The 26,818-nt window shown below is 40.2% G+C and overlaps 2 protein-coding genes across 2 annotated transcripts in view; one reads left to right on the top strand and one right to left on the bottom strand.

Moving 5' to 3' along the window:
• Positions 1-8,864, top strand: part of SUZ12 (SUZ12 polycomb repressive complex 2 subunit) — a 34,229-nt gene extending 25,365 nt beyond the window's left edge. Inside the window, exons 11-16 of the mRNA XM_052806971.1 lie at positions 3,274-3,365; positions 3,809-3,952; positions 4,631-4,788; positions 5,254-5,452; positions 5,981-6,060; positions 6,398-8,864. Coding sequence (XP_052662931.1) covers positions 3,274-3,365; positions 3,809-3,952; positions 4,631-4,788; positions 5,254-5,452; positions 5,981-6,060; positions 6,398-6,743 — 1,019 coding nt within the window. The 3' untranslated portion in view covers positions 6,744-8,864. The remainder of the gene's footprint in view (positions 1-3,273; positions 3,366-3,808; positions 3,953-4,630; positions 4,789-5,253; positions 5,453-5,980; positions 6,061-6,397) is intronic.
• Positions 8,865-10,741: 1,877 nt separating this feature from the next.
• CRLF3 (cytokine receptor like factor 3) lies at positions 10,742-26,756 on the bottom strand. Its single transcript, XM_052806972.1, has 8 exons — positions 26,556-26,756; positions 23,609-23,816; positions 21,650-21,737; positions 21,009-21,186; positions 19,284-19,506; positions 18,453-18,585; positions 14,213-14,325; positions 10,742-13,877 (listed from the first exon to the last, which is right to left on the bottom strand). The coding sequence occupies exons 1-8, from the start codon at positions 26,682-26,684 to the stop codon at positions 13,624-13,626; spliced, it is 1,326 nt and encodes a 441-aa protein (XP_052662932.1). The 5' UTR covers positions 26,685-26,756; the 3' UTR covers positions 10,742-13,623.
• Positions 26,757-26,818: the final 62 nt, after the last annotated feature.

Here is a 26,818-nt window from a genome sequence, read left to right as displayed (position 1 = left end):
AGCTTGTCTTGTGAAGCTCCTGAATATAAATATTTATCCTAAATTTACGTAGGTGACTTTAAGCACTATTTTAGAAAAACCTAGTAAAATGTCCTTTGATATTTCTGTAGGTATATGTTAAAAAAACAAACAAACAAACCAGGTATGTGTTCCAGATCAGTTTCTTTAGTGAAGGTCTTCCAGGAATATTTCCCTTTACATAAGGTTAGCTAATCTGTATCAGTGCTGGGTCTTACCTTGAAAATTTCAATGGACTTACAAGGTTTGACCCTTAATAATTTTCAAAGAATGTGTGATAGCACACTTTTTAATTCCTGCATGATGTAAAAACATTAACAGACACATACTTGCTGTGAGATGTTTTGCAGAAGATTGTAGTATTAAGATACATATTTAGATATGAAAAACAACCCCATGGTTTTTTTCTTCTTCAAGAGTTGTTTAGATCTTCTTGCAAAATACTGGAATAGCTGCTGGGGTGGGGGTAACTGGTTGTATACTGCAGTCCAGTTAACTGAAAACTTCACAAAGTGATGCAGCTGTACAGCAGGTAGCATGCTATTTGATTATAATTATATCAAGAAATTAAGCTTAATGTAGTTTTAAAATTTTAAAATTTGTGATTAGTTCAGTTGCTTAATTGCAATTTTGTTAGTAGTTTTTAGAAAACATGTTTCTTCCTTGCTGTCCCAGAGCTTATCTTAAAAAAGCCACTACTAAAATACTTTTTGACACTAGATAGAAAAGACACCTTTGACCATTGTGTACTTTTTTTTTTTAATAGCGGTTTCCTGTCTCAGGGTCATGTTTAATCTGAAACTCCCCTTTGATTACTTAGTGGTAGTGGGGGCTGGCCTAGATACTATCTTTCTTTTGTCTCCTTCACAGTTGTTTGTAACTTTGGCCTGGAATGTCGTGTTGGCAGGTAAGGCCCAAGGACAGCTGGAAAACTTAAATTGTGCAGAAGGCAACAGGCTGTTCCTGTTGTTTAAACACCTATCAACATACCTAGACTCTTGACTGGCACCTGATTCACTTCAGAGTTATCAGTATTTCCAAGCTTGTAACTAGACTGGGACTGGGTGATTAAGGAAACTTCTAGGTCCCTGTTATAGAAGTAATTATCTGGAGTGTAGTAGTTCTGTCTCTAGGCTTAGTCTCTGGGGTATGTAGCCAGGCAATGTTTGTAAAGAGTTGTCTTGCTTGGAGTTTTGGGGTTCATCTATGGTAGTGCATTGCAGAATTTGTGCAAAATATTTCAGTCTGATTTTGTGTTGGATATGTAACAGTGAGGTTTTGGAGCTGTGGTAATGATAGCAAGGGAATGATTATTATGAAAAAAAATACTGCTTTTCCAAATGTGCCTTTTGTGTAGTTGTATTGCAGTATATGTTGGGAAACTTGATGGGTCAACAATGGCTATCTCTGGTGAGACTTTCTAAGAGTGGCAATTCTTTCCACTGCTTTTAGAGCTTTAGTGTGTAGTAATACAAAAGTTAAAGCAAGAAAAATTTCACACCTACCTGTGTAGAAGCCACTGTCTAGAATGATCCCTAACATCCTCAGCCAGCCTACAGACATCTTTGTGTTTGTAAGGAGTACAAGAATATTTTAAATAAGACTGATTCCTGTTTTCTGATTTGAATATTTTGCCTGAGCTAGGGATTGCAGACAATTAGGTTTCTTAAATCAGGATGAATGGCTGACACTTAACACGCACAAAATTGATGTGATTTCCAACAGAAGAAAGGCAACGGAAGCAGAGAAGTAGTTGAACTTTTGCTGGAAAAGTTGTTCTGCTTTCTCTTTACTTCCTCATACCAGGCCTCCTTGTATCTTAGAGTTTCTTGGAGACCTATATTGTAATTTGTTAAGCCGGTTTTATGCTCAGACTTGCAAAAGAAATGATGGTATGTTGACTAACTCTAGAAGGTGTGTACTAGTTTACTACATAATAAATATAGAAGCAATAGGGACGTGGCAAAGCTGCATTGCTAATGTACTGATGGAACCCCTTTTTTTCTTGCATCAGAGAAGCTAAGTATTACAGTAAATTGGTAAAGTTACAAGAGCCACCTTCCAAAATAGTACAGCAGACCCTTAATACAGGAATATGTCGTAGTGCAATGCACAACATTGTAGGGTATTTATGATGGTTGTGCTGTTTTCAGTCTCTGAATACCAAGAAAAAAGGAGAGTGAAAATAGTAGGAAACTTCTATCAGAGGTTCTGATAGTAAAAGAAAAAGATCCAGTGCATCTTTCCCAAGGGTATATGAATTTGGTGTTGTCATTTTACCTTGGCATGTTTCCCAAGGCAGGCCAGTGGAATAAAGGCATCAAAGACTTTCTAAATGTGGCAGCTTAAGCTTTGCTGTAATTACAAAGTGCTCAAAGTAACTGAGCCATGGAATTCTAATTTCTCTGATGTGGTGCAGGCTGAAGTGTCAGGCCTCCTCTCTTCTTCATACAGAAAGAGTGTGAAATTTCCCTTGTTCTCCAATATATTAAATAAGTGCATCTTCTAAAAGATCTCCTTATGTCAGTAGAGCTGAGACTTGTTATGCCATCCTTTTCACTCTACAGAAGCAAGTAGGTGTCATTACTTGGTTTCTCCTGAGGGTAGATTTATAAACCTGCTTAGATACGTGGGGTTTCTTGTTAATTATATGGAATCAAATAATCTTACTGAGATGAAAATGTATGGAAGAGGCTCAAAGGCAACTGAGCAGTGCAGTTACACACACAAACAGTAAGTGTTTGAGGGATAAGAGTTAAGGGTTAAAGTTTCAATTAAATATTTTTGTCTTACTTGCATTTCATACTGTTGCCTGTTGTGTGACTTGGGAAACTTCTGAAATTGAATTTAAGCAATGTATTTGCAATGCAGCCATCTGAAACCAGTGTTTCTTTTTTATTTCCCAGCCATCCTTGCTTTTAGCTATACCTAAAGAATTCTCAGTTTGCTTAAATGGAGTAAGAAAAATGTTGCTTTTTACCTGACCGTTTTTAAGTTCTCTGAAGAGTTCTCCAAAACTGGAGATAGATCTGGTGTTTAAAAGTGGTGGGTTTTTCTGTAGATTTGTGAAGAAAGCTGAGTGTCAAAACTTCCTTGTTGCTGATATGAGCTACTTAATGTCAAAGTACACTAGAGTAGCCCATTTCCTTCAGCAGCAGTGTGCCCTTCTCAGAACTTCCATACTTGGGTAAGAAACGATGCCTTTTTTTTTCCCTCTTCACCAAAGAAATGTATGTCTATATGTGTATTTTTCAGCTGTGAAAGAATCCTTGCCAACAGACCTTCAAACAAGAAAAGAGAGAGATGTTTTAAATGAACCTCGACAAAAGTTGCGAATATTTTACCAGGTATTGAAAATAAGCATTGGAGGGTAAAACTAGACTCTAAATATTGCATGAAATTAAAATGTTCACTTTTCAGTTGGATGGAAATTTCCATTTGCCTTTTTAGTAGATGCCTTAAGGGGTCTCAGATTCACGTATTAAGAGCCATTCCACATATTTCTCACAGGAAGTATTTTAGAAAACTAATCTTCCTGGGGGCATGTCTGACGTTCCAAAATACAAAGGACATCTCGTTAGACATCTGGAGGGGGACAGGTGGTCTCCTAGGGGGAGAAAATTCTTGAAATACCAGTGTTTCAGTACACTGAGCTGATGTAGTGTTCCCAAGAACTTACTATTACTGTAGAGGTCTCCTGAAATTATGTCCAACTTTGTTTTGGGGGTTGGGAAGTTAATGAATGAAACGCATTTGATGCTAATACTACCTATTCCTTTGTTTGCATCAGTTCCTTTATAACAACAACACAAGACAGCAGACTGAAGCCCGAGATGACTTGCATTGCCCATGGTGCACACTGAACTGTCGGAAACTGTATAGTTTACTCAAACATCTTAAACTTTGTCACAGCAGATTTATCTTTAATTATGTTGTAAGTAATCTTTTTGTAATTTAGCACTATGAAACACTGTACAGTCCGTCACAGGTATTACATATGCAGTGATTATGTTGCTAGCCTGTTAAGTTGTAGGACTGAATCTACAGGTTAAATGCAGCTTCCTTTGAATGTTACGTGAATGTTTGCGTGTTACATGGTGGAAAAAAATCTTGTCGGTTTGATTTTTTTTTTTATTTTTTATTTTTTTAAATACGTATATTTAAATAATGCTGATCACTGGAGAATGACTTCTGACTATAGCTGCTGCTTTTGCATTAATGTATTCTTTTCATGTATAAAAATGTAGATGTAGAAAGCAATGTAATCTACATTTGGTTGGAAGTCTCTTGAAGCTTCAGGAAATTTAGAAATGTTCTAATTTCTAGGGTGCTTGTTAGCAATCTTTTGCTGATATTTTCCTTAAATTTATAAGCAGTTCTATTCTGAGTGGTTTTATATAAAACAGTAAAATGGTACAAAGCAAGGAAGCTTTAGTATAATTTGTTTCTAGAGGTTAAAAATTATTTGGTATTGTAAAAGGAAACTAGATCTATGTCAGGTTATTGATAGGATGATATTTAAGGTACTCAGAATTGAAAAGGTTACTTGTTTAAACCTCCTGATGTATTGTCATTACTGTTTGCTAAGTATATTTGCAATTATGTCTTTCAGTATCATCCAAAAGGTGCTAGGATAGACGTGTCTATCAATGAGTGTTATGATGGCTCCTATGCAGGAAATCCCCAGGATATCCATCGTCAACCTGGATTTGCCTTCAGTCGCAATGGACCAGTCAAAAGAACTCCTATCACACACATACTTGTTTGCAGGTAGGGAGATGGAAAACAAGGTCTACCTGTATTTGTGTAATAACAGCATATGGACTGGATTTGTGAAACCTAGGGATTTGTAAATCTGTAGGTGCACATAAACAGTGTTAAATTTCACTATCATTGAAGTACAGTGGTTTATGACTAAATAAAATGTTATTGAATGATGATAACTTCACCTGTGATTTCTCTACATCTTTTCAACTGAGGTATTTATTCATAATGATGTAACTTTTTAACTGCCTTATCCAACAACTTTTCTTCCCCAAAAGGTGGAGTGTGGGTTGGAGTGGGATGTTGGGTTTTTAATGGGGTTTATTTCACTGCTGGTGATTCCCCCCCCCCCCCCAACATTTTTGCAAGCTAGAGCTTGGAATAATAATTTGTATTAATCAGTTACAGTTCTTAGAATTTGCGTATTTGATATGATAGTTGAAAGCAGTTACTTTTTTTTCCTTCTGCTAGGCCAAAGCGTACGAAAGCAAGTATGTCAGAATTTCTTGAATCTGAAGATGGAGAAGTAGAACAGCAGCGAACATACAGCAGCGGGCACAATCGGCTGTATTTCCACAGTGACACATGTTTACCTCTCCGTCCACAAGAAATGGAAGTAGACAGTGAAGATGAAAAGGACCCTGAATGGCTACGGGAGAAAACCATTACTGTAATTATTCCATTTATACAAAACTCTTTTATATGGATTGTGGTTTTTAAAAGATGGTCTGCAGTTGTTGTAGGGAACAAACAGGGCATATATTGTGAAAATGATGCATTTACTCTAAGAGTAAGTAGAAAATTTTGTGATGCCGAGCCACTAATGAGAGAAATTCACGGAATCAAAGTTTGTATTTTCAAGTATGTCCTTAGTTGCAAAGCTAGCTTTGTCCGCATGAGTCCTAACAAGTTTTCATTGTTTGTAGCTGGTTTTCTCCTTCAAAGAGCTGATGCTGGCATCACAGGAGTACACAGTGGGGTTTGTATATAATATGGAAGTAATTTATCATCACAGGTCTCTACATGATATGACGTTTGACTGCAGTGCCTGAATTTTCATCAGTAGTTATTTCTGTGATGTATAGGTGGCATAAGTTGAATTTTAGGTGTGCTTTCACTACTTATCAGCAGACGTGCAGTTCTGATGGGTGTGTTTGTTTCTTTTCCTATCCTTTCTCCCAATCCTTCATTTCTCCAGCAAATTGAAGAATTTTCTGATGTTAACGAAGGAGAGAAAGAAGTGATGAAATTATGGAATCTTCATGTTATGAAGCACGGGTATGTTACTATGCTTAGTTTTGATACAAATAAATTACAGTATAGATTTGGTTGACCATTTTGTGTTGCAATTCACTAAGTACTTAAAATTCAGTTAGCTCAGTTGTTTAGGAAAGGATCATTAAAGGATAATTTGGTAACAAGCTTTTGACTGTTTTAAGTTTTTTAAAAATGTTCTTGTGCCTAGTAGCCCTACAGCTTTGAAAAGAAAAAACGTTGCAGATGTTGAGACTATGTAATGGATGGTCTATGCAGTTACCCTACAACATGGTTTATCAATGTATCTTTTTTTTAAAAAATGTTCTACTTGCATAATGATGGCTTTCTAATTTGACAGGTTTATTGCTGACAATCAAATGAATCATGCCTGTATGCTGTTTGTTGAAAATTACGGACAAAAAATAATTAAGAAGAACTTGTGTCGAAACTTTATGCTACATTTGGTCAGCATGCATGACTTTAACCTCATCAGCATAATGTCAATAGACAAAGCTGTTGCCAGGCTCCGAGAGATGCAGCAGAAGTTGGAGAAAGGAGAATCGGCCTCCCCAACGGATGAGGAATCTTCTGAGGAACAAAGTGGGACAACAAATGGATATAGTGAAAATAATACGAGAGAGAGAATTTCAGAAATGGATAGCATCTCAGGTGTCACAAAACAGAGCAAGAAACAAAAGCTCTGAAGTCAAAAGTCAATTGCCATTCAACGGACAAGCATTGAAGTGACATTCTAGGGTGCATGAGCTCTATAAAGAATTACACACAAAAATACAGATTCCAAACAGGCACTGGTGGATGGAAATAAATGATTTCAACAAGGATATTGTTTTAACAGGGTTTCTATTCAGTTAATTATGCAAGTACTACATGTATATTGGTTTTGGTGATGTAATGACAATATTCTAAGAGTTTGAGCATGAAGAGCAATATGAAAATCTTTTTGTAATTTTAGTAATTTAGTGTCTTAAGAACTTTATGGAATTTACATAATTTAAGTATATGTAAAACCATTTTTATATTAAGATTTTTGCATCTGTATCTGGCTGTTTTTCCTACCATGAAGTTGTGAAACATTGGGGAAAGGGGACTGGGATACAGTTTCTGCTTTTCTTATTTAGAAACTCTCCAGTTAGCTTTTTGTGAAAATAACGTCACACTTTTAAAGTTTAACCTTGATCCTTGTATTTGAAATCATTTATCAATTGATCATAAATTACAAATTAATTTTTTTTTTTTTTTTTACACTAAAATTATCAAAGTTGGCGAACTTAGCACTTCCTTTGTCTTGTGCCTGTTTGGAAAGATCTTGGCTTTTCATGTTACAGACACAGTGAAGTACCACCTTGGCTTTTTGAGGTTACCAGCAGTTTGGTTTTCGTGGATAATTCTGATGTATTGATCACCCAGTGTACCATTTTAAACTTGAACATTAGCTCCTTTATATTTTTATTACACATTTACACAGCTACACAACTATTTGATGTAAACCCTTTTTACTAGGGTTCCGCATCATAGTGTGCCATGCTAAAGCCGAGAGTCTATAGTCAGTATGTAGGCATTACGTCGATTAACTTCTTTTGAAGTTTATGCCTGCTGTTTTGCCTGAGTACAGACTGCAAGTCCAGGCCATAGGTTTAGCTTTGGCTTTTGAGATGCCACTCTTGAGGGAAAAATGCACTGTAAAATTGGACCAGAAAATGTGTTGCACTTCTTATGCAAGTACTCTGTGATGTATTGTATTCAATACAGATACTAAGATGCTGACTAAACTATATTTGAGCAGTTTTGCACTGCTGTTAACACATTTTATGCATACGTTTACAGATTTTTTCCAATGGAAAGTGGTTTCACTACTGGTACAGTATCAGCACCGAAGGGTTTATTCCAGCAAGCACTGTGGTTGAGTGACATCACCTCAATTTTTTATTATCCTTAAAATATTGCATTTTTCATATTCTTTATTTATAAAGGAACAATGCTGCTGTAAATACAGGTATTTTTAATTTTTTATTTCATTCCATCACCATGAGATGCAGTTCCCTATTTGTTTAAGGGGTATATAAGCTTTCTAATGGTGTCTTCAGAAATTTATAAAATGTAAATACTGATTTTGATGGTCCTTAAGATGTGTTTAACTGTGAGACTATTTAACTAATGGTGTGGATGTGATTTGTCATCCAGTATTAAGTTCTTAGTCACTGATTTTGTGTACAAAATAGGAAAGAGGGAAACTGCAGCTTTCATTACAAACTTCTTGAATTTGCCAGCTCTCTGAGTTTTAGCAAACTCTAATTATGCCTCTGGATAGTACATCAAGCATTTCTCTCTGGCTTTAATTTGCTAAAGCTGTGCACATATGTAAAAAAATAGATTATTTTAGGGGAGATGTAGTTCTAGAATTATTGCTTATGTCATTTCTTAAGCAGTTATGCTCTTAATGCTTAAAAGAAGGCTAGCATTGTTTGCACAAAAAGTTGGTGATCCCCCCAAAAATAGTAATGAAATTACTTCTGTCCAGTAAACTTTGTATGTCATGTCAATTTATAATAAAAGCTGAAAAAATCCCTTTGTTTTCTATTTATAAAGATGCCTTTTCTATATGTACCTTTGATAGATTTTGAAGATACCATGTAAGCTGGTTAAAAAGAATTTGAATGGTACAGTAGATGTAAAAACAAAACAAAACCCCAAACAAAAAACCAAAACAAGTTCAGTTGTTTAAATGAACCATTGTTTTTACATTAAATGTTTTATTTGAAATCGGCTTTTGTACATAAAGTTCAGTAATATAAAATCTGCCATGATGGTTGTCCGGTCATTTTGTGTGCATGCAGAAAGGCCACAAGCAACACCTTGTATAAACTTTCTCTTCTGCATGTCTTTTAAAATTCAGATACGTGTTCTTCCTTTGCCAGGTTGTTACAAAGGTAGCAAAGTTTCTGTCCAGTCTTTTTGTTATATTTAATGTGTCTCCATAAATTACCAGGTTTTTAGCTGGATTATAAAAACTTCTATTCTCCTGTCTTGGGGGTAGAACTGAATTCCTGAGATACATCTGTTAAGTTGTGTATTACTGTTTAGAACTGTAATTTATATAACTGAAAATGAAACATATCACTTGTGTCAGTTATAAAAATAGGACTTGTGTGGCTTTTCACATGCAAGTGGTTAATGTTTCAAACAGATTTTACAAGACAGTTTATTTAGAGCAAAATTTAAATCAGTATCAGTTGAAAACAGTGCTTCTCTGGGACTGTAGAGGATGGATATTCCAGGTACTGCAGAACAAAATGAGTAAGGAATTGCACTGCTTGGCCAAATAGTGACTGTTAAATAGCAGACACTGAAAACCTTTTTCCATGTTAGAAATAATTCAGATACTGAAATACAGGATATGACAGGTAAATTCTGTAAACTGGACTTCAGACTGCAGTTGTTGGGTATGCTTTCATCTCTAAAATTGGCAAGGTTCTTCTAATCTAGCCTTTAGTATGTTCATGGCAGATTTTAATGATGTTTTATATTTGGTGATTATCTTAACACAACAGGACTGTGAACCCCAGGTTGGAACCTAACATGACTTGAATACTTAATTCAGTGCATTAAATACTATATTCAAAATTGTTAGATGGATTTGTTAACCTTATGTGTATGTTGCTTTGAGTGTGCCTTGAATATAGTCCTTGAATTTTTGGGGGGTGGGGTAAAGATGGACTGCCTGGAATGAAGCAGTTGCAAATAATTTGAACTGTTCTGATTCCTTCACTAATCACCAAAACAAAACCCCCAAACCATACAACCCACCCCAAAGCAGCAATTTGACTTTACTTTTGAGAATGCAGGAGCCATTCTGTGAGGACAATTTTGACAATATTGTTCAAAGTTCAGTATTTCTTAATTCACAGAACAGTTTGGTGCCATCATCGACCAGTGCTTGAATGACGGTGTTCCTGTTGGACCAGATCCTGGTTATAAATCTGATACTGCATGGTTTCACAACTGAGAAAACGAACTTTGAATGAAGTAGGTAAGTCTGCCTTCTGTGACTCTGATACCTGCTGTTCTTAAGTTGCTTGATTTGAGACTGAAGATGCTCTCTTTAGGAGAAATACTTGGCATCTTACCCTGGAGAAAGTTCTTCATATGAATGGTGTATTTATGAGAGAAAGCTACCAGGTCAGCAGCCTGATTTCTGGTTTCACACGTTATTTTTCCTTTAGTAAAGCTGTGTGTTAGTTCAACATGGACTTTATTTGAAGGGGATTAAATACCTCTCCTTCTTGCTCAGTAATGGTGGCTAAAAACTACTATTGTATAAGAGTTGCACCATTTAATGCAGCAGTAAGGAGATGGGAACAATAAAACAGATAAATTAGCTGTGGAGTACTGAGGAAAGTAGTTTACAGATGCTGTAACTAATTTTAAAAAAAGGAAAAATTATTTCTGCAAGAGATTTCAGCTAAGATCTAAACTTCAGCTGGAAATAAAGGTAAGTGCACAAGTGAGAAACCTGGAAAAAAAATTGTTGAGGACTTCTGAGGGACAAAAGATGGGGAAAAAAAACAAGGGGGAGAAGCTCTTAAAGACAGCTGCAGCACTATAGAATACATTTTCTTATTTTCTTGTTAGAATGCAGTGATGCTCCAGCTTTATGCCCCAATAAATAATTTACTAGACCATACACGGTTGAGGGATAAAACTTTATTTTAAAAAAATTCAAATTTCACTTGACACATAAGTCTTAGTTGAGGTAAGTGAATGTACTAGCTTAAGAAAACAACTTTCAGGATTGGATTTCATAAGCAGTTAACACTCTGTTGCTTGCAAGGCTCCAAGAGCTAGAGGTGAAAAATTGTAAAGGAAGTGTCAAGTTTTCTATCTAGCTGAACTCTGCTGTGGAATAACAGAATTTCAACCTTTTTAATTCAAGCCTCTTCTGCTTCTTTGCATACTTTCTTACTCAGGTCTCTTGCCCTGAGACTCTTCACCCCTCCCAGGTCTAAAAGGTGCAGCTCCAAGAGGTGGTTGAACAGTACCTAATTTGCAATTTGGACAGCTAGGCTTATGCTAAGTTTAAAAAAAATGGCAAAAACCCCAACCATACCCAACCCACGACTGGCAAGCTGCCCTTGTTCAATGTACAGCTAAAGACTAAAGTCAGAAAAACTCTTTCCTTTCTTGCCATCCTCAGCTCTCAAGGGGCGCAGTAGGGGCCTCCAGTGGCCCTTCACAGTCATCTTAAGCTGCTTTGTATGCGTATTCTGAACAAACTGACAAGGCATTACCATCTCTGGAAGTACCTGAATTCAAGGCTTAAGCTTTATTTTCTAACATGCAAGTAAATATCCTGCAGAATCAATAGTCTGACTAGCCCCTCCAAAAGCAGATGAAAAGGTACCTGAGCTGTTGGTACCTCAGAAGTGTAGATACTCACAATTTTAGTTTCCATATGGTAAAAATACTAAGTTACAAGTAGTACCTGAAGTATGTAAGTGACATTACCAGCACTACTAAATGGAGCAAGATTTAAGTTGGCTGCTAGCTAGAGTGCCAGCCTGACCCTCTCTAAACAGGACTGATACTGTTTGATCATCTAGTGAACCTTCTTGGCTACACGAAAAGAAACGTATTTTAGAAGTATTGAAAATACTCTTCACAGGATAATTCAAGGGAACACTGAAAGTACAGGATAAGCTAGTATTTTCTTACTCCCTAACAGTGAAATAGTTAAGCTTGAAAAACTGAGAATACTGCAGGCTTTTTGTTGCTAACAGTGGATAATCTTACCTGCAGGTGCCCAGTCTTCCTCACTTCAGGTCTTACAGTAAATTCCACCCTAACTCTGCCATGTGCAAGTTCTTTGCATCCATCTGAATCTACTCACAATTTTTTTTCCTTGTAAATGTTGTAAATACCAACAGCCATTTGCCTTTTCTGAAATTCTTGTACCCCTACTACAGATGCCTGGGGAAAAAAACGCAGGCAAGGACGATTAATCTTTTTGTACTGATAATGTAAGTATGGGGGATAATAATCCAATGTGAATTAAGCTTTTAGTGCTAGCATAGAGGGCTAATGTAGCATGTTGACACTGCAGGAAAAAGGGCAGAATGATTGTCTAGGCTTTATAAAAATACTGCTATTCTAACATGCTAAAATATATTTAATTGAATTTGAGGTAAGAAGGCCCTCGATAAGCATTACTTCAAAATATTTAAGTCCAGTAGTATTGCAATCTTTTGACCAGGAATAGGTTCTCTTTGATAAGCTCATTATAAATCTTAGTTGCTCCTTAGGGAAAATAGTGGTAACTTTATGTAACTTCTGCATTCAAAGTCAATTAATTCATATTTTCTTTTCCCATCCTATTACATGGAGGAGACAGCTAAATTACCACCATCTGCTACATTTTGACTGCTGCAGGTTAAATCTCTGCCAGCAGGGTCTGCCTGAAGCCCATCTCCATTACCTCCCAAGGTGGATCTCCAGCAGCAGTCCCAGCTTGCTTGGGCAGCCTAGTCTGTCCCCAGTCCTCAGACCATAAACCTGTGCTATTGCACGTGAATGCAAGGTGTTCCCAGGTAGCTATTGGGATTTCCAGGAATCCTGCACATCAGAACAGCACCTCCCTTGTCTGTGTTGTTGGACAATAGAAAGAAGGTTGTCTCTAAGTCTTAGAAGGGCTCTGTGAGGAATCATGGCTGCCAATCTGCATGTCATGCCTAAGTACTAAATCGCTAAGACTTGCTCTGACATAGGCTACACAGTAAATATAACTAGGGAAGGCAGAGCAGATAAGGGTAACTGTCCTACTCTAGGTATTGGTCTAGTTTGAGGCAAGCATCTGCATTAAGTTGATGTAAGCATCACTATGCAACTACTCTAGAAAAATATATTCCAAGTGACAACACAGAAAACAGTTCAAGAAATATCTCAAAATAAGGCACTTAAGTGAGACATTAACAGACTGGCTACATATTTAAACAGACATTATGGCTCAGACATCCTTGCTCTGGAGGAATGAACAGTACCATGCATGGAAGAAATGGCTGTTGCATGCAGAACCCACTATCCATTCATACTATTAAGGCAGCATTGTGTACAAGGAAGCATAGCAGGATATCACTGCTCTAAATACTTTGTTCTTTTTGAGTGGTATAAATAAAATTTTGGTCCATTACCACCCCCCTAAATGTTTACAGGCTTATTTCACAGAGCAGCAGCATTAAGCAAAGTTAATTCTACAGAATACACGTACCCTGAGACTAGAGTACAATGAAATACTGACAAAAATCAAGTCTGGAGGAAAAAAGGGAAAGGGCTTATGGACTGCTTAAATTAATTTGCCTACACAAATGCCTGTTTCTAACTTTTTCCAGAGTAACAAATCCAATGTTTCACAATTATTTTTTTTTTAAATGAATCCAGCAGGAAGTACAATATAGTGGAGTTCAAGTAGTATAAAGACAGGTTTTTGTTAACAGATTGTTGATGTCAAACAGCTGGAAACCCAGGTTTTAACATTACACTTTATAGCAAGAACAAAAATCCCTTCACTCACTGCTAAAACACCAAAACTTTCCAGCCTGGGTATGAAAACGAACATCCAAAATACAAAGAGACACAGCATTGATCAAGTACCCAGTCAAAGACCACTTCTCTGTTGTTAGAGCTAATGGTTACTCGAAGCTTGAAGTTCCCTCCCTCATTGCTGGAAGGCCCTAACTGCACAACTTCCATGTCAAACGTCACAGTTGATCCAGAAGTAACAGCAGGCAGTTGGTTTGTCATCTCTTTTCCATTTACAAATACTGCCCCTGAAACAGTCAAGATATCAAATATCATTTCTCACTTTCTGTACGTACTAACATGCAACAGTATGTCTACCTATTTTTTTGCAGGCAAATAGAAATGGAAAGCAACCCTGCCACATTCCTTTTTGTCACATCAAACAGGCTGCACTAACTGCAAGCAGGAAAAGGAGACCCATGCTCTCACCAAAGATTTTAACTGCACGAGCAGTATGTACATAAAACATGGATGAAGTTGCTCATATGTGATCCAGGGATATAAAGAACCAGGGGCTATGGGTTTTGAGAAAGGGGGGGAAAAAAAAAAAAAATCACTCTTCAATTACATGATTCAGACTCACCATTTGTGCTAATGCACACAGCTTTATCCCGCTGCAAAGAATCATAGCCGTTCTGCTGCTCCACACACACTCCGAGGCTGTCTCGTCTGTCTGGCTGTCCCACAGTTTCAATTCTACCAGGCAAAAAGTTAAGTCAAACCCTGAAGCTTTAAATCAAAACATACAATGAAATCCAGACAGTAATACCCTGTCATACCAGACCTCTGTACTGTGCTCCAGGGCTTTCAAGAAATTCATCCAACCTTTTGGGGAGATCCCTGCTGAATGACCAGAAGTCCTACCAGCTTTCCCAACAGCTCCACTGAGCAATGCTTTCTCTGTTAATCTGTACAAAACATGAATCTGCTTCCTGCAAGCTTTCATTGCTATTTAATAAAATTCTCCACTGTCACAGCTTAGAGTCTTTTGAAATTATTTCCAGTTGTCTGAAACAACCAATATGTGCAAAACTACAATCATCTATACCAGATTACTGGTCAACATCTTGTATTATGGCAAGATGGCTGTAGTTTCAGCAAGTATTTAATAAGCATGACTAAAACGGGGTTTTTGAACTCTGCTATGTTCTGCTGTGGGGGCGGAAGGTTGATGTGTTTTGGTGGTGAAGGGTTGTTGAGTTTGAGGGTGTGTGTGGGTTGTTTTGGGTTTTTTTCATAAATTAGCTTTGTGCAAATGTGTATTAAAAACAACACCCAGAAGACCATTTACAAGTCTGGCTTCTGTTCAGCTGCATTTAGAATTTTGGTCCTGAGAAAGAATCTCCAAAGAAAAAGCAAACAAGTTGTGCAAACGACCTGGGACACAGTTCCCTTTGGGCCCTGGCAGCTGAGCAAGGCCTGCACAGTTTGTACACTGAAGGGCTCTTCTATATTTGAGTCCTTTCTCTCGTACTGCCATCTCTCAAAGGTGCTAAATCATACTTTAGAGAGAGCCTGAGTGACTTGGGAAACTTTTCTAGAAAGTAAAACAGCATTTATTTTCATTACAGCTTGAGAGAAAAAGCAGCACTGATACATGGTTGTTGCCAAACAACAGAAAAACTTCAGCAGAAGCTTTTAAGAACTGGAATAAACTGGGCAGTGGACTGGCACACAATGGGTTAACTCTTTCAAGACAAACAGGGAAGATAAAATTGGAACCATGTTTTACTTTTGCACTCCATTAGGTTTTTTTAGTCCCCTGGGAACATCACTAAGATAGCAAAAGCCTTGTACTGTAAAGCAAAGAAAAAAAATTTAAATATCCAAGAAGCTTTTAATTTGGAAATGGTCCGCAATGTTTTCCCCAAACAACTTTAAACGAGATTTCAAATTCATTTTGCTACTCCACTTTAGATTTTAAACTGTGCCTGAGTTACTGGGGAGGTTTTATAAACAGCTTTTTATCAGTAAACTTGAGAGGTAAAGCCTTTGTGCTTAGGTAACATTAATTCATGTCATCCCTAGTTAAGGGAGCCTTTCTTGAGTTGGAAATAAGCATTTGTACAGGCACAAGAATGACCAAAAATGGGTAATTATAAACCCATTAAAAAGTAGAAATTTTATCATGTCAATCTGTAATCCACACTTACTCATTTATTATAGACCCCTTTTGCAAAGCACTGTCAAGGTAATCTGGACCAGCAGCAGTAGGAAGAAAAAAGCATCAAAGAAATAAGAGGACAGCAAATACTGAGGAGCAAGACTACACCCAGAGGGGGGAGCATTTACACAGGAGACAGTCTAGGACCAGCTGAACATTTTAGATTCAGCGCTCTCACTGAATCCAGGCTCAGGCCATGTTTTTCATCATGCACTTCTGTATTCATCACACCCAGGCTTTCCAGCATCAGAGCTACCATCCCCACACCGCTGCCCTCGCTCCGAGAGAGCAGACTGGGCTGCATGCTAACGCAAAGTAGGAAAGAGCCAAACCTTCCTTACACCATAAAGAGGAAGCACAATCCGAGTGCCTAAGAAAACAGCCAACCTGTAATTCTGCAGTAGGTTTCCTCCTCTCACATGCATAGGGAAGAGGGCCAGGATCTGGTATGGATCACCATTCCTTTCCTTACTAGGTTTTGATTTTTCAGCAATTGATAACCAGCCCAAGACAAAGAGCCCCAGTACAGTACAGAGCATCACTGCACAATCTCCTAAGCTTCACTTTACTAGGCTGATTTTTCCTATCACATTAGCAAAGTTATCCTCCAGCCTCTGTGATCCCTGGGACTTAAAATTTTAAAAAGCCTACAGAATACATGGTTGGAACAATGCTCAGTGGGACACTTTTCAAATCCCTTCTCACCACTTCCAATGCTGCAGAGCACAACCTTGCCTCTATCACTGTAGCACACAGATGCTGCACCAGTTCAACCACCACCAGTTTCCATTTGCCTCAGACCACAGACAAGTGAATCTGCGGGTGATCACATGTGCTTCCTTTATATTAGCTGTCAGCAGAGTTGTGGGTTCCTGACAAAGTCAGCATGATCTTCATACGGCACCTGCTGGATGATCCCAAATTGCCAGACTGGCCAGACTGACCAGACTGACTGTGGCTCCCCACTGCAAGCAAAAGCTTTAAAGAAGGACAGCTGCAGAGCAGGTCAGTGGAGAAATGTTCTTTTTCCTAAGGGCAGCTCCCTGAAGGCTGCAAAGGAACAGGATGAGTCTTGACTTAAAGCAATGTTTTCCTACAACTTGTCCAAATGCTTCACCTCAGAGGATAACTGAAGCAGTCTATCTTTAAAAAGCAGATAAAAAGCATTGCGTTTATTGCAGCTTCACTTTCCACTGATGAGGTATGCCTGTGGCCTGAACACACAAAAAGAATACAAAGCTGCTTCACAAATACCTGTAACATGAACCTTGCTTATTTGGTTTGTTCTGCAAGCCACTTATCCCCTTGTGAATACACTTTTGTTTCAACAGATGGAGAAAGCCAAGCGCTAAGTACTACATCTCCCTGCTCAGGAAAATCTCACACACTTTCAAACAGGAAGCTAATCTTGGACCATCCAAGAGGAACACAACCGATTTTCGAGGTTGTCTTCAATCTTAAGATTTGTGTCATTATAGTTCTTGTGGACATGTGCTTATTAGTGCTCTGCCATCCTGAAACAATCTCCTCTTGGAGAGGAGTCCACATTACCAAAATGTAAAGCAAAAGATTTTCATATGCTACCAATAAAAAAAGATAAAAGGCATTGGTCTGAAAGAGAACCAAGGGAAACCTCAAAGTTCTGCCTTTAATTTCACAGGCATTTCTGAGCCAAGAGATGTTATATCTAGCAACAGATTTCAAATGAAAGCTTTAGATCTTTTTATTCCATCTCAGACAGGGCAACCGAATACATCCTCATACTACAACCATCTAAAGTTAAGATTAGTTATCAGGAAGGGAGAAATGAAACACCATGAAGTAAGTTATAAAAATATAATGAACGACCCCCTTAAACTGCCTTTGGGGGGTTGCCTACTGTACAGCAAGTAGTTTTATTTAACCAGGGAAAGATGGAATAAAGCTTCAGAGTCTCTGAGGTCTGTAATTACAACTGACATATCCACAAGGACATTCCTCATACCCTGTTAAACAACATCATCTCAGGGATAGGACTACAGGCAGCAAAGCTGCCAAGGTTTTTAATCACATTCTGTGTCAAATGGAAAGCTTGAATTCCACAAGATCCCTTCTCCACTCAGTATTTTCTAATGCCAGTTTCAAGCAGTAGTCTGATCAGCACTAGTTATCTCAGATGTTTAAGACATCAGTGCCAGACTGTCATCCCTACCTGTCCCAACAGCATATATGTTTTCATGACCAAATCCTGCAAAGCTTGTGGATACTCTGGGAAGAAAAGCACCCACTGACCCAAGGTTAAAAAGAATCAATGGCAAGCCTCCACTGACTTCTGACCAGCCAGTAACAGCTGCTAAAAAACTCGAGGAAGTTCAACATTCCACAGATTTGCTCAGCATGAGCTGTATTTATCATCCTTCAGGAGTTCACTCGTCTCTTTTAGATAGGTGCAGGTCCTACAAAAACATCAGGTGTTTTCCTAAAGAGCCAGGAAGTAGAAGTAAAGAGAAGGACGTTCAGACTTTACCCAGACACACTACCTTGACTGGGGCTGAGCTGATGTAAAACTCAAATATGCACCATGACTCAGGTTTACATACAACTGAGATGTAACAGACTAGAGAAGGAGGCTTGGCTCACAGGAGATGCACCAGACAACAGCTACCCAGAAAGTACTTGCCTGAATGTTAATGTTTGCCCACAGAAATAAGTAGGAGCTTTGGAGTAGAGCACACCGCATGACTGAGAATCATTTCGAAGTGCTATGTTTCTTCGACTGCTCAAGCTGTAACCCTCCAAACCAGCTGTCCATTCTTAAAATAAAAGAAAAAAAAGAAAAAAAACCAAAAGGTATGAAAAGTGCAAACCTCAACTTGACCACCTACTGTCTGTGCAAAACCAAATCAGTCGCAATGTCCGCTCAGTTTACCTCATATGAAGCTTAAGCTATATTAACAACAGAGGCTAGTTTTGCCGCCTTCTGATGGAGATTTCTTTTTCAAATAATTTGCAATTACAAAAAATATTTCCCAGCTCACAGAATTCACCAGAAGTTCACTCTTTGCTGCAATCCCTGCAAAGTCACATTGTAGGCAAAGGAAAACCTTCATTACCCACTGCCCTTAAAAATTTGCAAGTGAAGAGAAAACTTAGGTTTTACTCTCTCCAAGATAAGAGCTTGTTACGACACTGTAGGTCATCAAAAAATGCTTAGGTAGGGGTGAAGGAGAAGGAAAAAAAATCCTTCACTTCTAGCTCATTGATGCTTTCCAAGGCAAAGCAGTGAGCTACCTGCTGGAAAGGCTCACTAACTGTCCCTCACACTAGGAAGCAAAGAATAAATTGCAGGATGAAAGGATAGCTCATCATACATTACACACATACATCATAGCTAAGGACGCCCCACCATCATACAAAAAGCAGCTCCATAAGTCATTCAGCTATAGACCTTCAGGAGTGCTGCGCTGATGACACAGGCTTAAGATGAAGATGAACAGCAGCAAAACAGTACCATGGGGAACTAGCGTGGTACGGCCGATCTGAGGAACACTCCATGGACTCCACTCTTGCCGTCCATCTCCTCGGGCACAGACTCTGAACTGGTAATCAACATTAGGATCAATATGCAGCACTATGAACTCTGTCTCCGAGCCAACATATACATCTTCAAAGTGACTGGCAGTACTCTTACGATATTGCAGTCGGTAATCTTGTGGTATGAAGTCATCATCCACCTAGAGAAACATTTATTGCATTAATAAAGGACCCCCTCTTTTTTTTCTTTTGCCCCTGAAGTGGCACACATTAGGATAGTGCTGCAGGCTGTCATCAAAGGCGATTCTGAGTCGCAAGGTATTAAAGAGCAGAAAGCATGCCTTATAGAAAATAAAATCAGTGTCTGAACCAACTAATACAAAAAGTATAAGAATGATTTGATTACAGTTTAAAAGTATCTATAGGAGAAGAAACATTTAACAGGCAGCTTTTCAATCTAGAAGAGATATAACAAGATCCTTCAGCCAAAAGCTGAAGACAAATTTGCAGAAGAAATTCAGTGCCAGTTTTTAACAGCAGGGGAAACTCACTATTATTCTTCATAAACTGTTCCAGGGAATGATTTCCAACTCTTTGATAATCTCTAAGTCGAAAGAGATTTTTAAATTTTTTTCTTCCCCACAAAAGTTCCGCTATGCCCCAAGCATGACCAAATTCAGGGACCTCCTGTATACCATAGAAAATCAGACCACATTTGACAGTAGCGCCTATGGTTTTGTAACCTGAGTCCACATCCTTGACAAGGTAAGGGTGGCTGACCAATGGCTGGCTGTTGCTAGAAAAACAAGTTTGTTTAATGCTGCCAAGGAGCGTAGTAAAGCTGTCCAACAACAACTAAACCTCACCAGATCACAGCAGTGATTTACTCAAAAATAGTTTTTGTGTATTGAAGAAAAAGGCTACTTGACTAGCTAATGCCAATATTAAAATATTTTCTCTTTCTATCCACTGCATCTCCCTAAGAACACAAACATGTTTAGGTGTAAAAGCATAACCGAACAGGTTCAGCCTCATCCTGGGTCTGCTAAAGCATCTTCAAAGGGAACAAAAGCATCAGCCCAGCAACGAAGTTCCATCTGAGAGTGGTTGGCTGTTACGGCCACACAAACCAACCACTCACTGCCACAGCACAATTGGCTACGTGCAAATCACCTCTGTCAGAAACACACACACCAGGATTTCTTGGTCTTGTTTGTACAACAGTATCACAGACAGATTACACTCTAGTAATTTGTTTAGAGGGAAGAGTATTTGAAGGAGTTGTTTCCTGCTTGTCTGGCACCTGGCACTTGCTTAAGCATGGGAAGCAGGGGTAGCAGTGTTTTCAGCTGCCCCTCCCAACTCTCCCACACACAGGGAAGGCGATTGTGAGGCAGAGGTGCATCAGCAGGTCGGCCCTTTCTACCTGCAGATGGGAGCAGGTAGAGTCCGACAGCAAGAGTCTAACACACAAGTGTCACTGCCAGGCAGACACAAACCCTAGCGCCAACCACAACATCACTAGATTACCTTGCCTTTAAATTAGGCCATTACCATAAAAATCTCTTCTAAAGTTTCTAACGCACACTGGAGTGGACTATTCCTTTGAAGGCAGTAGAGAATCCAGAACGAAAGTGGCTTTTTCAGTTTCTTTCAACAAAACTGAAATCTGAATGATCTTCACCCAGGATATTTTACCTACCTTACACCATCGGACTAAAATACCTCCAGGCTTCTCAACGAATTCCTCTAGCTGTACAGGTGGTCGAGATGCCACAGTTCCATGTCTGAATATTTGATTTTTCAATATAGTAAGAAGGCAGTCATCCAACTGGGCAGATAAACAAGGCACGTCAACCAAGGAGGGCACTTCTGGTAAGCTGAGAAAGGAAAGTTTGCTGTAATGAAAGGGGCCAGCTTCTACAAATTCATATTTTGTCCATACACATGAATCTGTGCAGATATGCAAAGAGAGAACAGCTGCAGAAATTGGCATGTGCATTTCAAACTTAAAAGACTCAGAAAACATTGTGTTTCAGCCCTAACCAGACTGTCTGTTTCTCAGTAAATACTCTGAAATACAGGCTGTTCCACAAGGAGTGGGTTTCATCGTTCATAAATAAACAGCCTATATTTCTACAGACCATATGGAGGTTGAAAACTACTCCATCCTGTGACTGCTAGCCCCAAAGAAAGCCTATGAAACAAGTGACAGTAACACCTCAAATGAATCTTTTAATGCAGTGGAGTGGAAGGCTTTTGTTTCAGAGGAGAAAAGATCCCCTACACAAGAAGAGCACAAGTGCTGCTGCCTCAGATCACCTCAGTGTGTCAGTATCTTACCTATCTAGCTGAATATGTAAAGCTTTTTTTGTAAAGCTGCAAAGTTTCTCATTCTGTTGTCCCACATCTCCATGGACTGCACTCTCTCCTGGAATCAAATGGTAAAAATATTCCTAATGAGAAAACGTCCAAGAAAGGCATTCTTTGCTTCAAAGAATAACTAGTTCTGACATGAACAACCAATTAAACATGAAGCATTCTCAGCACTTTTGCTAGACACTTAGCTAGAAAATACAATTATAGTTAACAATATAAAGCCTATCTAGCAACTTTTGAAGCTCTCAAAGCTTCCTGTAGACACACCCATAACAGATGTAATAATTTGCCTCAGGTCTCAGACAGTAGCAGAACTGGGGTCAGATGCCAGAAATTAGGATTATTAATCCCTTCCTCCACCTGCTTTAAAGGAAGAAAAAACCAAAGCACCTTCACTGAGCAGAAAACAAAAAAGCAGGAGCTTAAAAGCAAAAAATAATTTCAACCATTGTGCTGTTTGCTACAATCTAAATGGTAACTATTGTCATAATGAAGGAAATAATCCATGCATTAAAGTGTGGAGATAAATAGAAATCTTTTCATAAGCTTTCCATATAAAGTAGCATCCCACACTTCAGTTTACAGAGACGTACGCTCCATTCTCCTATCTGATGACTTCATGGTAATTTACAACATAAGCAAGCTCAGTCCTTTTCCAAATGGAGGATTACAAACATTACAAATCTCTAAAGAAAAGCATACGTCATAATTGGCAGCAGGAGATTTAATAACCATGGAGCTTAACTCCTTTCTGACTCAGATGCAACAGCTGCTCATTTTGACAACACGACTTAGCAATGCTTGTACTGCTACAGAGGGAATGGTGACCCGCAGAATAGGAGGCGCACGGCTAGTCAGGTTCTCATGAGATCTGATAGAAACTCATGTAAACACAGGCAATCTTTTGCCACCACCCTGTGATTCAGTAACTTGAGACAAAGTAAAACCAAGGTGACTACCAGCTGTCCCAGAGGTTGTGGTGCTAAAAAAAAAACAAACCAAAAAAACCCACCAAAACCAAAACCAAACACCCCACAACAAATTAATTCTTAAATATTGTCACTACTCCTGTGAGCAGGAGGCAGAGCGCTACCAAGCCAGCATGCTCTTTAAGCGCAAAGCTCACGTCTGAGTGGAAGCTGGTAGATTTCCTACCCATGGGAGACTGCTCGATGCACTTTAGTTCACAAAACTGAGATCATGTTGAAAGAAAGTTAAAGTTGCGACACGAGAACAATGCAAGGAAACTGCCAACATACTCATGGCTCAGACATGCTCCCAGTAGGTTCTCCAGTGTGGGGAAAGCAGACAAGAGTGACGTTCCTTTCTGGCTAGGTACTTAGCATCAGTAGGGTACAAACTGGCCCTTACAGTAATAGTCCACAAGTCTGTTTTTGTGTGCCTCATCCTCAGACTTTTTGGAGAAATTTTTCTCATGCAGTGGCCATTTCATTCTTCCACTGTCCCCCATCAACAGCCAACATAATCACACTTCGCAGGAGAGATAATCTGTTCACTTCAGCTGCTATTCCACTGAGACACAAATAACTTCCTTCAACAACAGAGATATTTTGTTATTATGGTACCCAAGATGTGTTTTATTTCAAAGTAGCCTGACATAATCAAGCATGGAGAGATGCAGGACACCTCTGCAGTGAGACGTTTCCTAAGTAGGTACTTCCTGCCCTTGTGGGGAGGCTACACTGACATACGCGCACCCCGGGATTGGAGCAAAATATTTAAACATGGATTTGTAGGAGATAATATTGATAAGCTCTTCACTACATCTACCCAACTTTAACCTTTTCTTAACATTTGGTTTGAGAGAAGTCCAAAGTGAGCCAAATATGCTGATCATAACAGTCTTCAAGAGAAGACACACTGGAAGGTAGAGCCAAGACTTAGTATCAGGTCCTGCCTTACCTTCCCGAAGCAGATCATCAGCTGTACTGACTCCATGCTCTATTAGCTTCTGGCATTCATCCAAGGGTTTGATACTGTCTTGTTCTATAGCATCCACTTCCTGCAGCAGTGACATCAGTCGCTCATCCAACAGCTTCTTTAGGGTCCCTTTCAAATCATTAAAATGTTGCTCAAGTACATCTCTGGTCAATGTTGCACTTTCTCTGATCTAAATTCAGGTAACAGAGAGAAGGATTCAGGATAAAGGCAAAGGCCATGCACATCTTTTATTTTTCTGAACCACCTCATCTGCATCTGCTGGAGAAAAGCGGTGCATGAAATCAACTTTGAAAGAAGGACCACTGGCAGTTCACAAACTAGTGTAGTCATTTTTAGTAAATGTACAGCAGGGAAGGAGGCAAAGAAACTAGTCTGGACAAGGGGAAGAGTATATTAACTAAGCAAAATACAGATTGGGTTACGCGTACTTCAATCAAGGAATTTTTCTTGTCAGAAAGTCCAAATGGTCTGTAGGTCTTCTCCCCACCGCCCCTCAAAACTGCTGTGATCCTGTTCAAAAACCAGTCTGCCAGCATATACAGGTAATCCTCATTGGAAAGAAAAAGATATCAGGCTTTTAGAAGACTATCTAGGAGCACTTCTCCAGGCCCTACCACGTCACTGGATTTTTAAAGTCCTTGTAGAGCTGCTTTCTTTTCAATTTTTTTTTAAATAGCCACCTTTGATTTGTCTGTGCTCCAGGGTTACAGGGCAGGGTGAACAGCAAGTCTGTTTTGATTCTGGAAGAACTAGACCACAGAAGGTTCTGCAAGTGCTTATTAAAATGTTTGCAAACTTGCTGAATCTGACTTTTAGGGAAGAAAACACATTTGAACACCCCTGAGCTAAAGATGTAGAAGTCAGAAGTAAACATCTCCCTATGAAAAACTTTTCTAAGTCACACGCACAAGGAAATGCTGCAACATGCACACGGCCTTACACGTAATTTCTAGATCTTTAGAAGCATAGACAACCAACACAGGAAGTTCTCTGGTTAGGTAAAATAAATTTCCTCTTCAAGTAATATTCATGAACGTCTGCAGCTGCCACACAGCTTGGTTTCCCTTCTCTTGTTATTTTAACGCTTGAGGAAAAAAAAGGAAGTATTTAGCTTCATGAAGGGGTGGGGCAGAGGAAGACAGAACAGTCACTTCTCTAAGCCCATTACCTCCATTACATGCAGATACAAATTCAACAAGTCAGCCTCAGAATTACAGATACTACTAGCTACGCAGAAGAGGAAATGCAAGTCCCTGAACATACAGAGCTGCATGAAGACTGTTGAAAATCGTGTCCCATTGGTCCAAAAGAAAAGGATGCAATGAAAGTGTTCTAAAGCACTTTTCCTATCACATCGGCCCAACAGTCCCCAAATAATAAAGCTTCCGCTATCTGAAGCCCTAATCCAAGACATTCGGCACTTCTGGACACAAGGAATTCTTGGACATGTGTTGCATGGCTGATTCTTTGTGGACAAAACAACATGTGGTCCTGAAGATGGGAAAAGAGAAAACAGAAACATGTACACAAGCCAAGAAGTTCCCCCAGGGAGGACAAGAAAAGAAACGTAAGCTAACTAAGCACTGACAGTCACTACAGAAAGGCAAACTGGCTCCCTCTCAATGTATTTTGAGTTATCAGGCAACACTCTGAGATGACAAGGTTTGGATTAAAGACGGTCATGAACAACTCATTTTCTTAAGTAGCTTGCGGTTTTGAAGATGACTAATTTAATGTATAGTGATCGCCCACATTCACTCAGTAGCAGGACACTAACCTAGCAGATTTATATGCTAATGGAATCTGCTGCAGGAACATTATCAGGCCACCACAGAAACATTTTCTGAGTTTTGTTTTGTTTTCTTTTTTTTATTTACCCCTTGCAGAGTTGAATCAAAGATCGTAAGGCATTGGCTCTAGTCTGCAAAAACTAAAACACTTAGAGGATGTCTTAGAGAAGCCAGTCCTTTCCTGGCTCTCTGCAATCTCCCTGCCCACAGTTGCCTATCTTATCACGCATCTTCAGCGCAGAGTGGGTGGGTTACTAGTCCCAGTGAAAACTCTCCTCTGGCGCCAGTGCACAGCTGCAGAAAAACCAGCTAACCTGGAATGTTGGCAACACTTAGACGCGACCCACAGAGTACGTGACCCACCGAGTTTGATGCATGGGGACAGCAGACTTCAAGAGAGCAACCAAACTGGAGCATAACTCGCCTAGGCAGCTATCTTTTAGATGTGAGGGGCAGAAGACAAGCATGACGCTCCCCGTAAAATAAAACTTAGCATCCCAACCGCTTTTGAAAACGTAGTTCCTTTAGACATTTTTTATTTTTGCCTAGGAAACCTCCCTATCGTCCCAGAAAACCAGTCTCCGTTCTGTAACAGACTTCAGCTCGCACTCCCTTCCCTTCCCGGTACTTCCTACCTCCAACCGTTCCCAAGTCCTCCAAGGCAAGGCGCACCTTTCCCCGCAGCGTGTGCGGGACCACCGGGGTCACCGCAGCCCTCGCCCACCCCCGGTCCTGCGGGGTTCCCCCCCCCCCTTCCCTTCACCTCCCCCAGCCAAGCTCTAACAGGCTGCTGCCCGCACCCTGCTGAGGGGGTTTCCACACAAAAACACGGCTCCGGCTGAGAAGAGCAGGACCGGGCACCGCTGCCGCGCCGGAGGAGGCTCACCGATGGCTGCCACCACCCCACCCGGGGCCGGGCGGACCCGCCGCCCCGCGCTGCCGGGGAGAAGGGGGCAGGCTCAGCGCCTGTCCCGACCCCAGCACCCGCCGGAGGGTGCGGGCAAACCCCGGAGCCCCGGGCGGGCGCCTCCCGGCCGCTCGTCCCCTCCCGGCCTCGACGGTGAGCCCCGCCGCCGCCACCCCTCACAGCCCGGGCAACCCCGTCCCGCTTCCCCCACCTGCTTCCGCGCCTGGTGCAGTCCCCGCAGCCGCTGCTCCAGCTCCCGCCGGTAGCTCCGCGCCGCCTCGATGCTCTCCCGAGCCTCCTGCAAGAGGAGCCGAGCCTCGGCCTCGCCGTCGGCCTCCATGGAGCAGCCGCGGCGGCGAGGCACCCGGCGGGGCGGGGCAGCGACGGCGGCGGCAGCGGCGGCGGCGGTGGTAGCGGCAGCGGGCGGGCCTCGCCCCCGGAAGGGCCCCACATCCGGGCGCCGTGCCCCGGGGG

This window comes from Harpia harpyja, chromosome 14 (assembly GCF_026419915.1).
Source record: "Harpia harpyja isolate bHarHar1 chromosome 14, bHarHar1 primary haplotype, whole genome shotgun sequence".
NCBI classification, from domain to species: domain Eukaryota; kingdom Metazoa; phylum Chordata; class Aves; order Accipitriformes; family Accipitridae; genus Harpia; species Harpia harpyja.
Note: the sequence above shows the minus strand (reverse complement) of the source record. Positions and strands in the feature narration are given on the sequence as shown.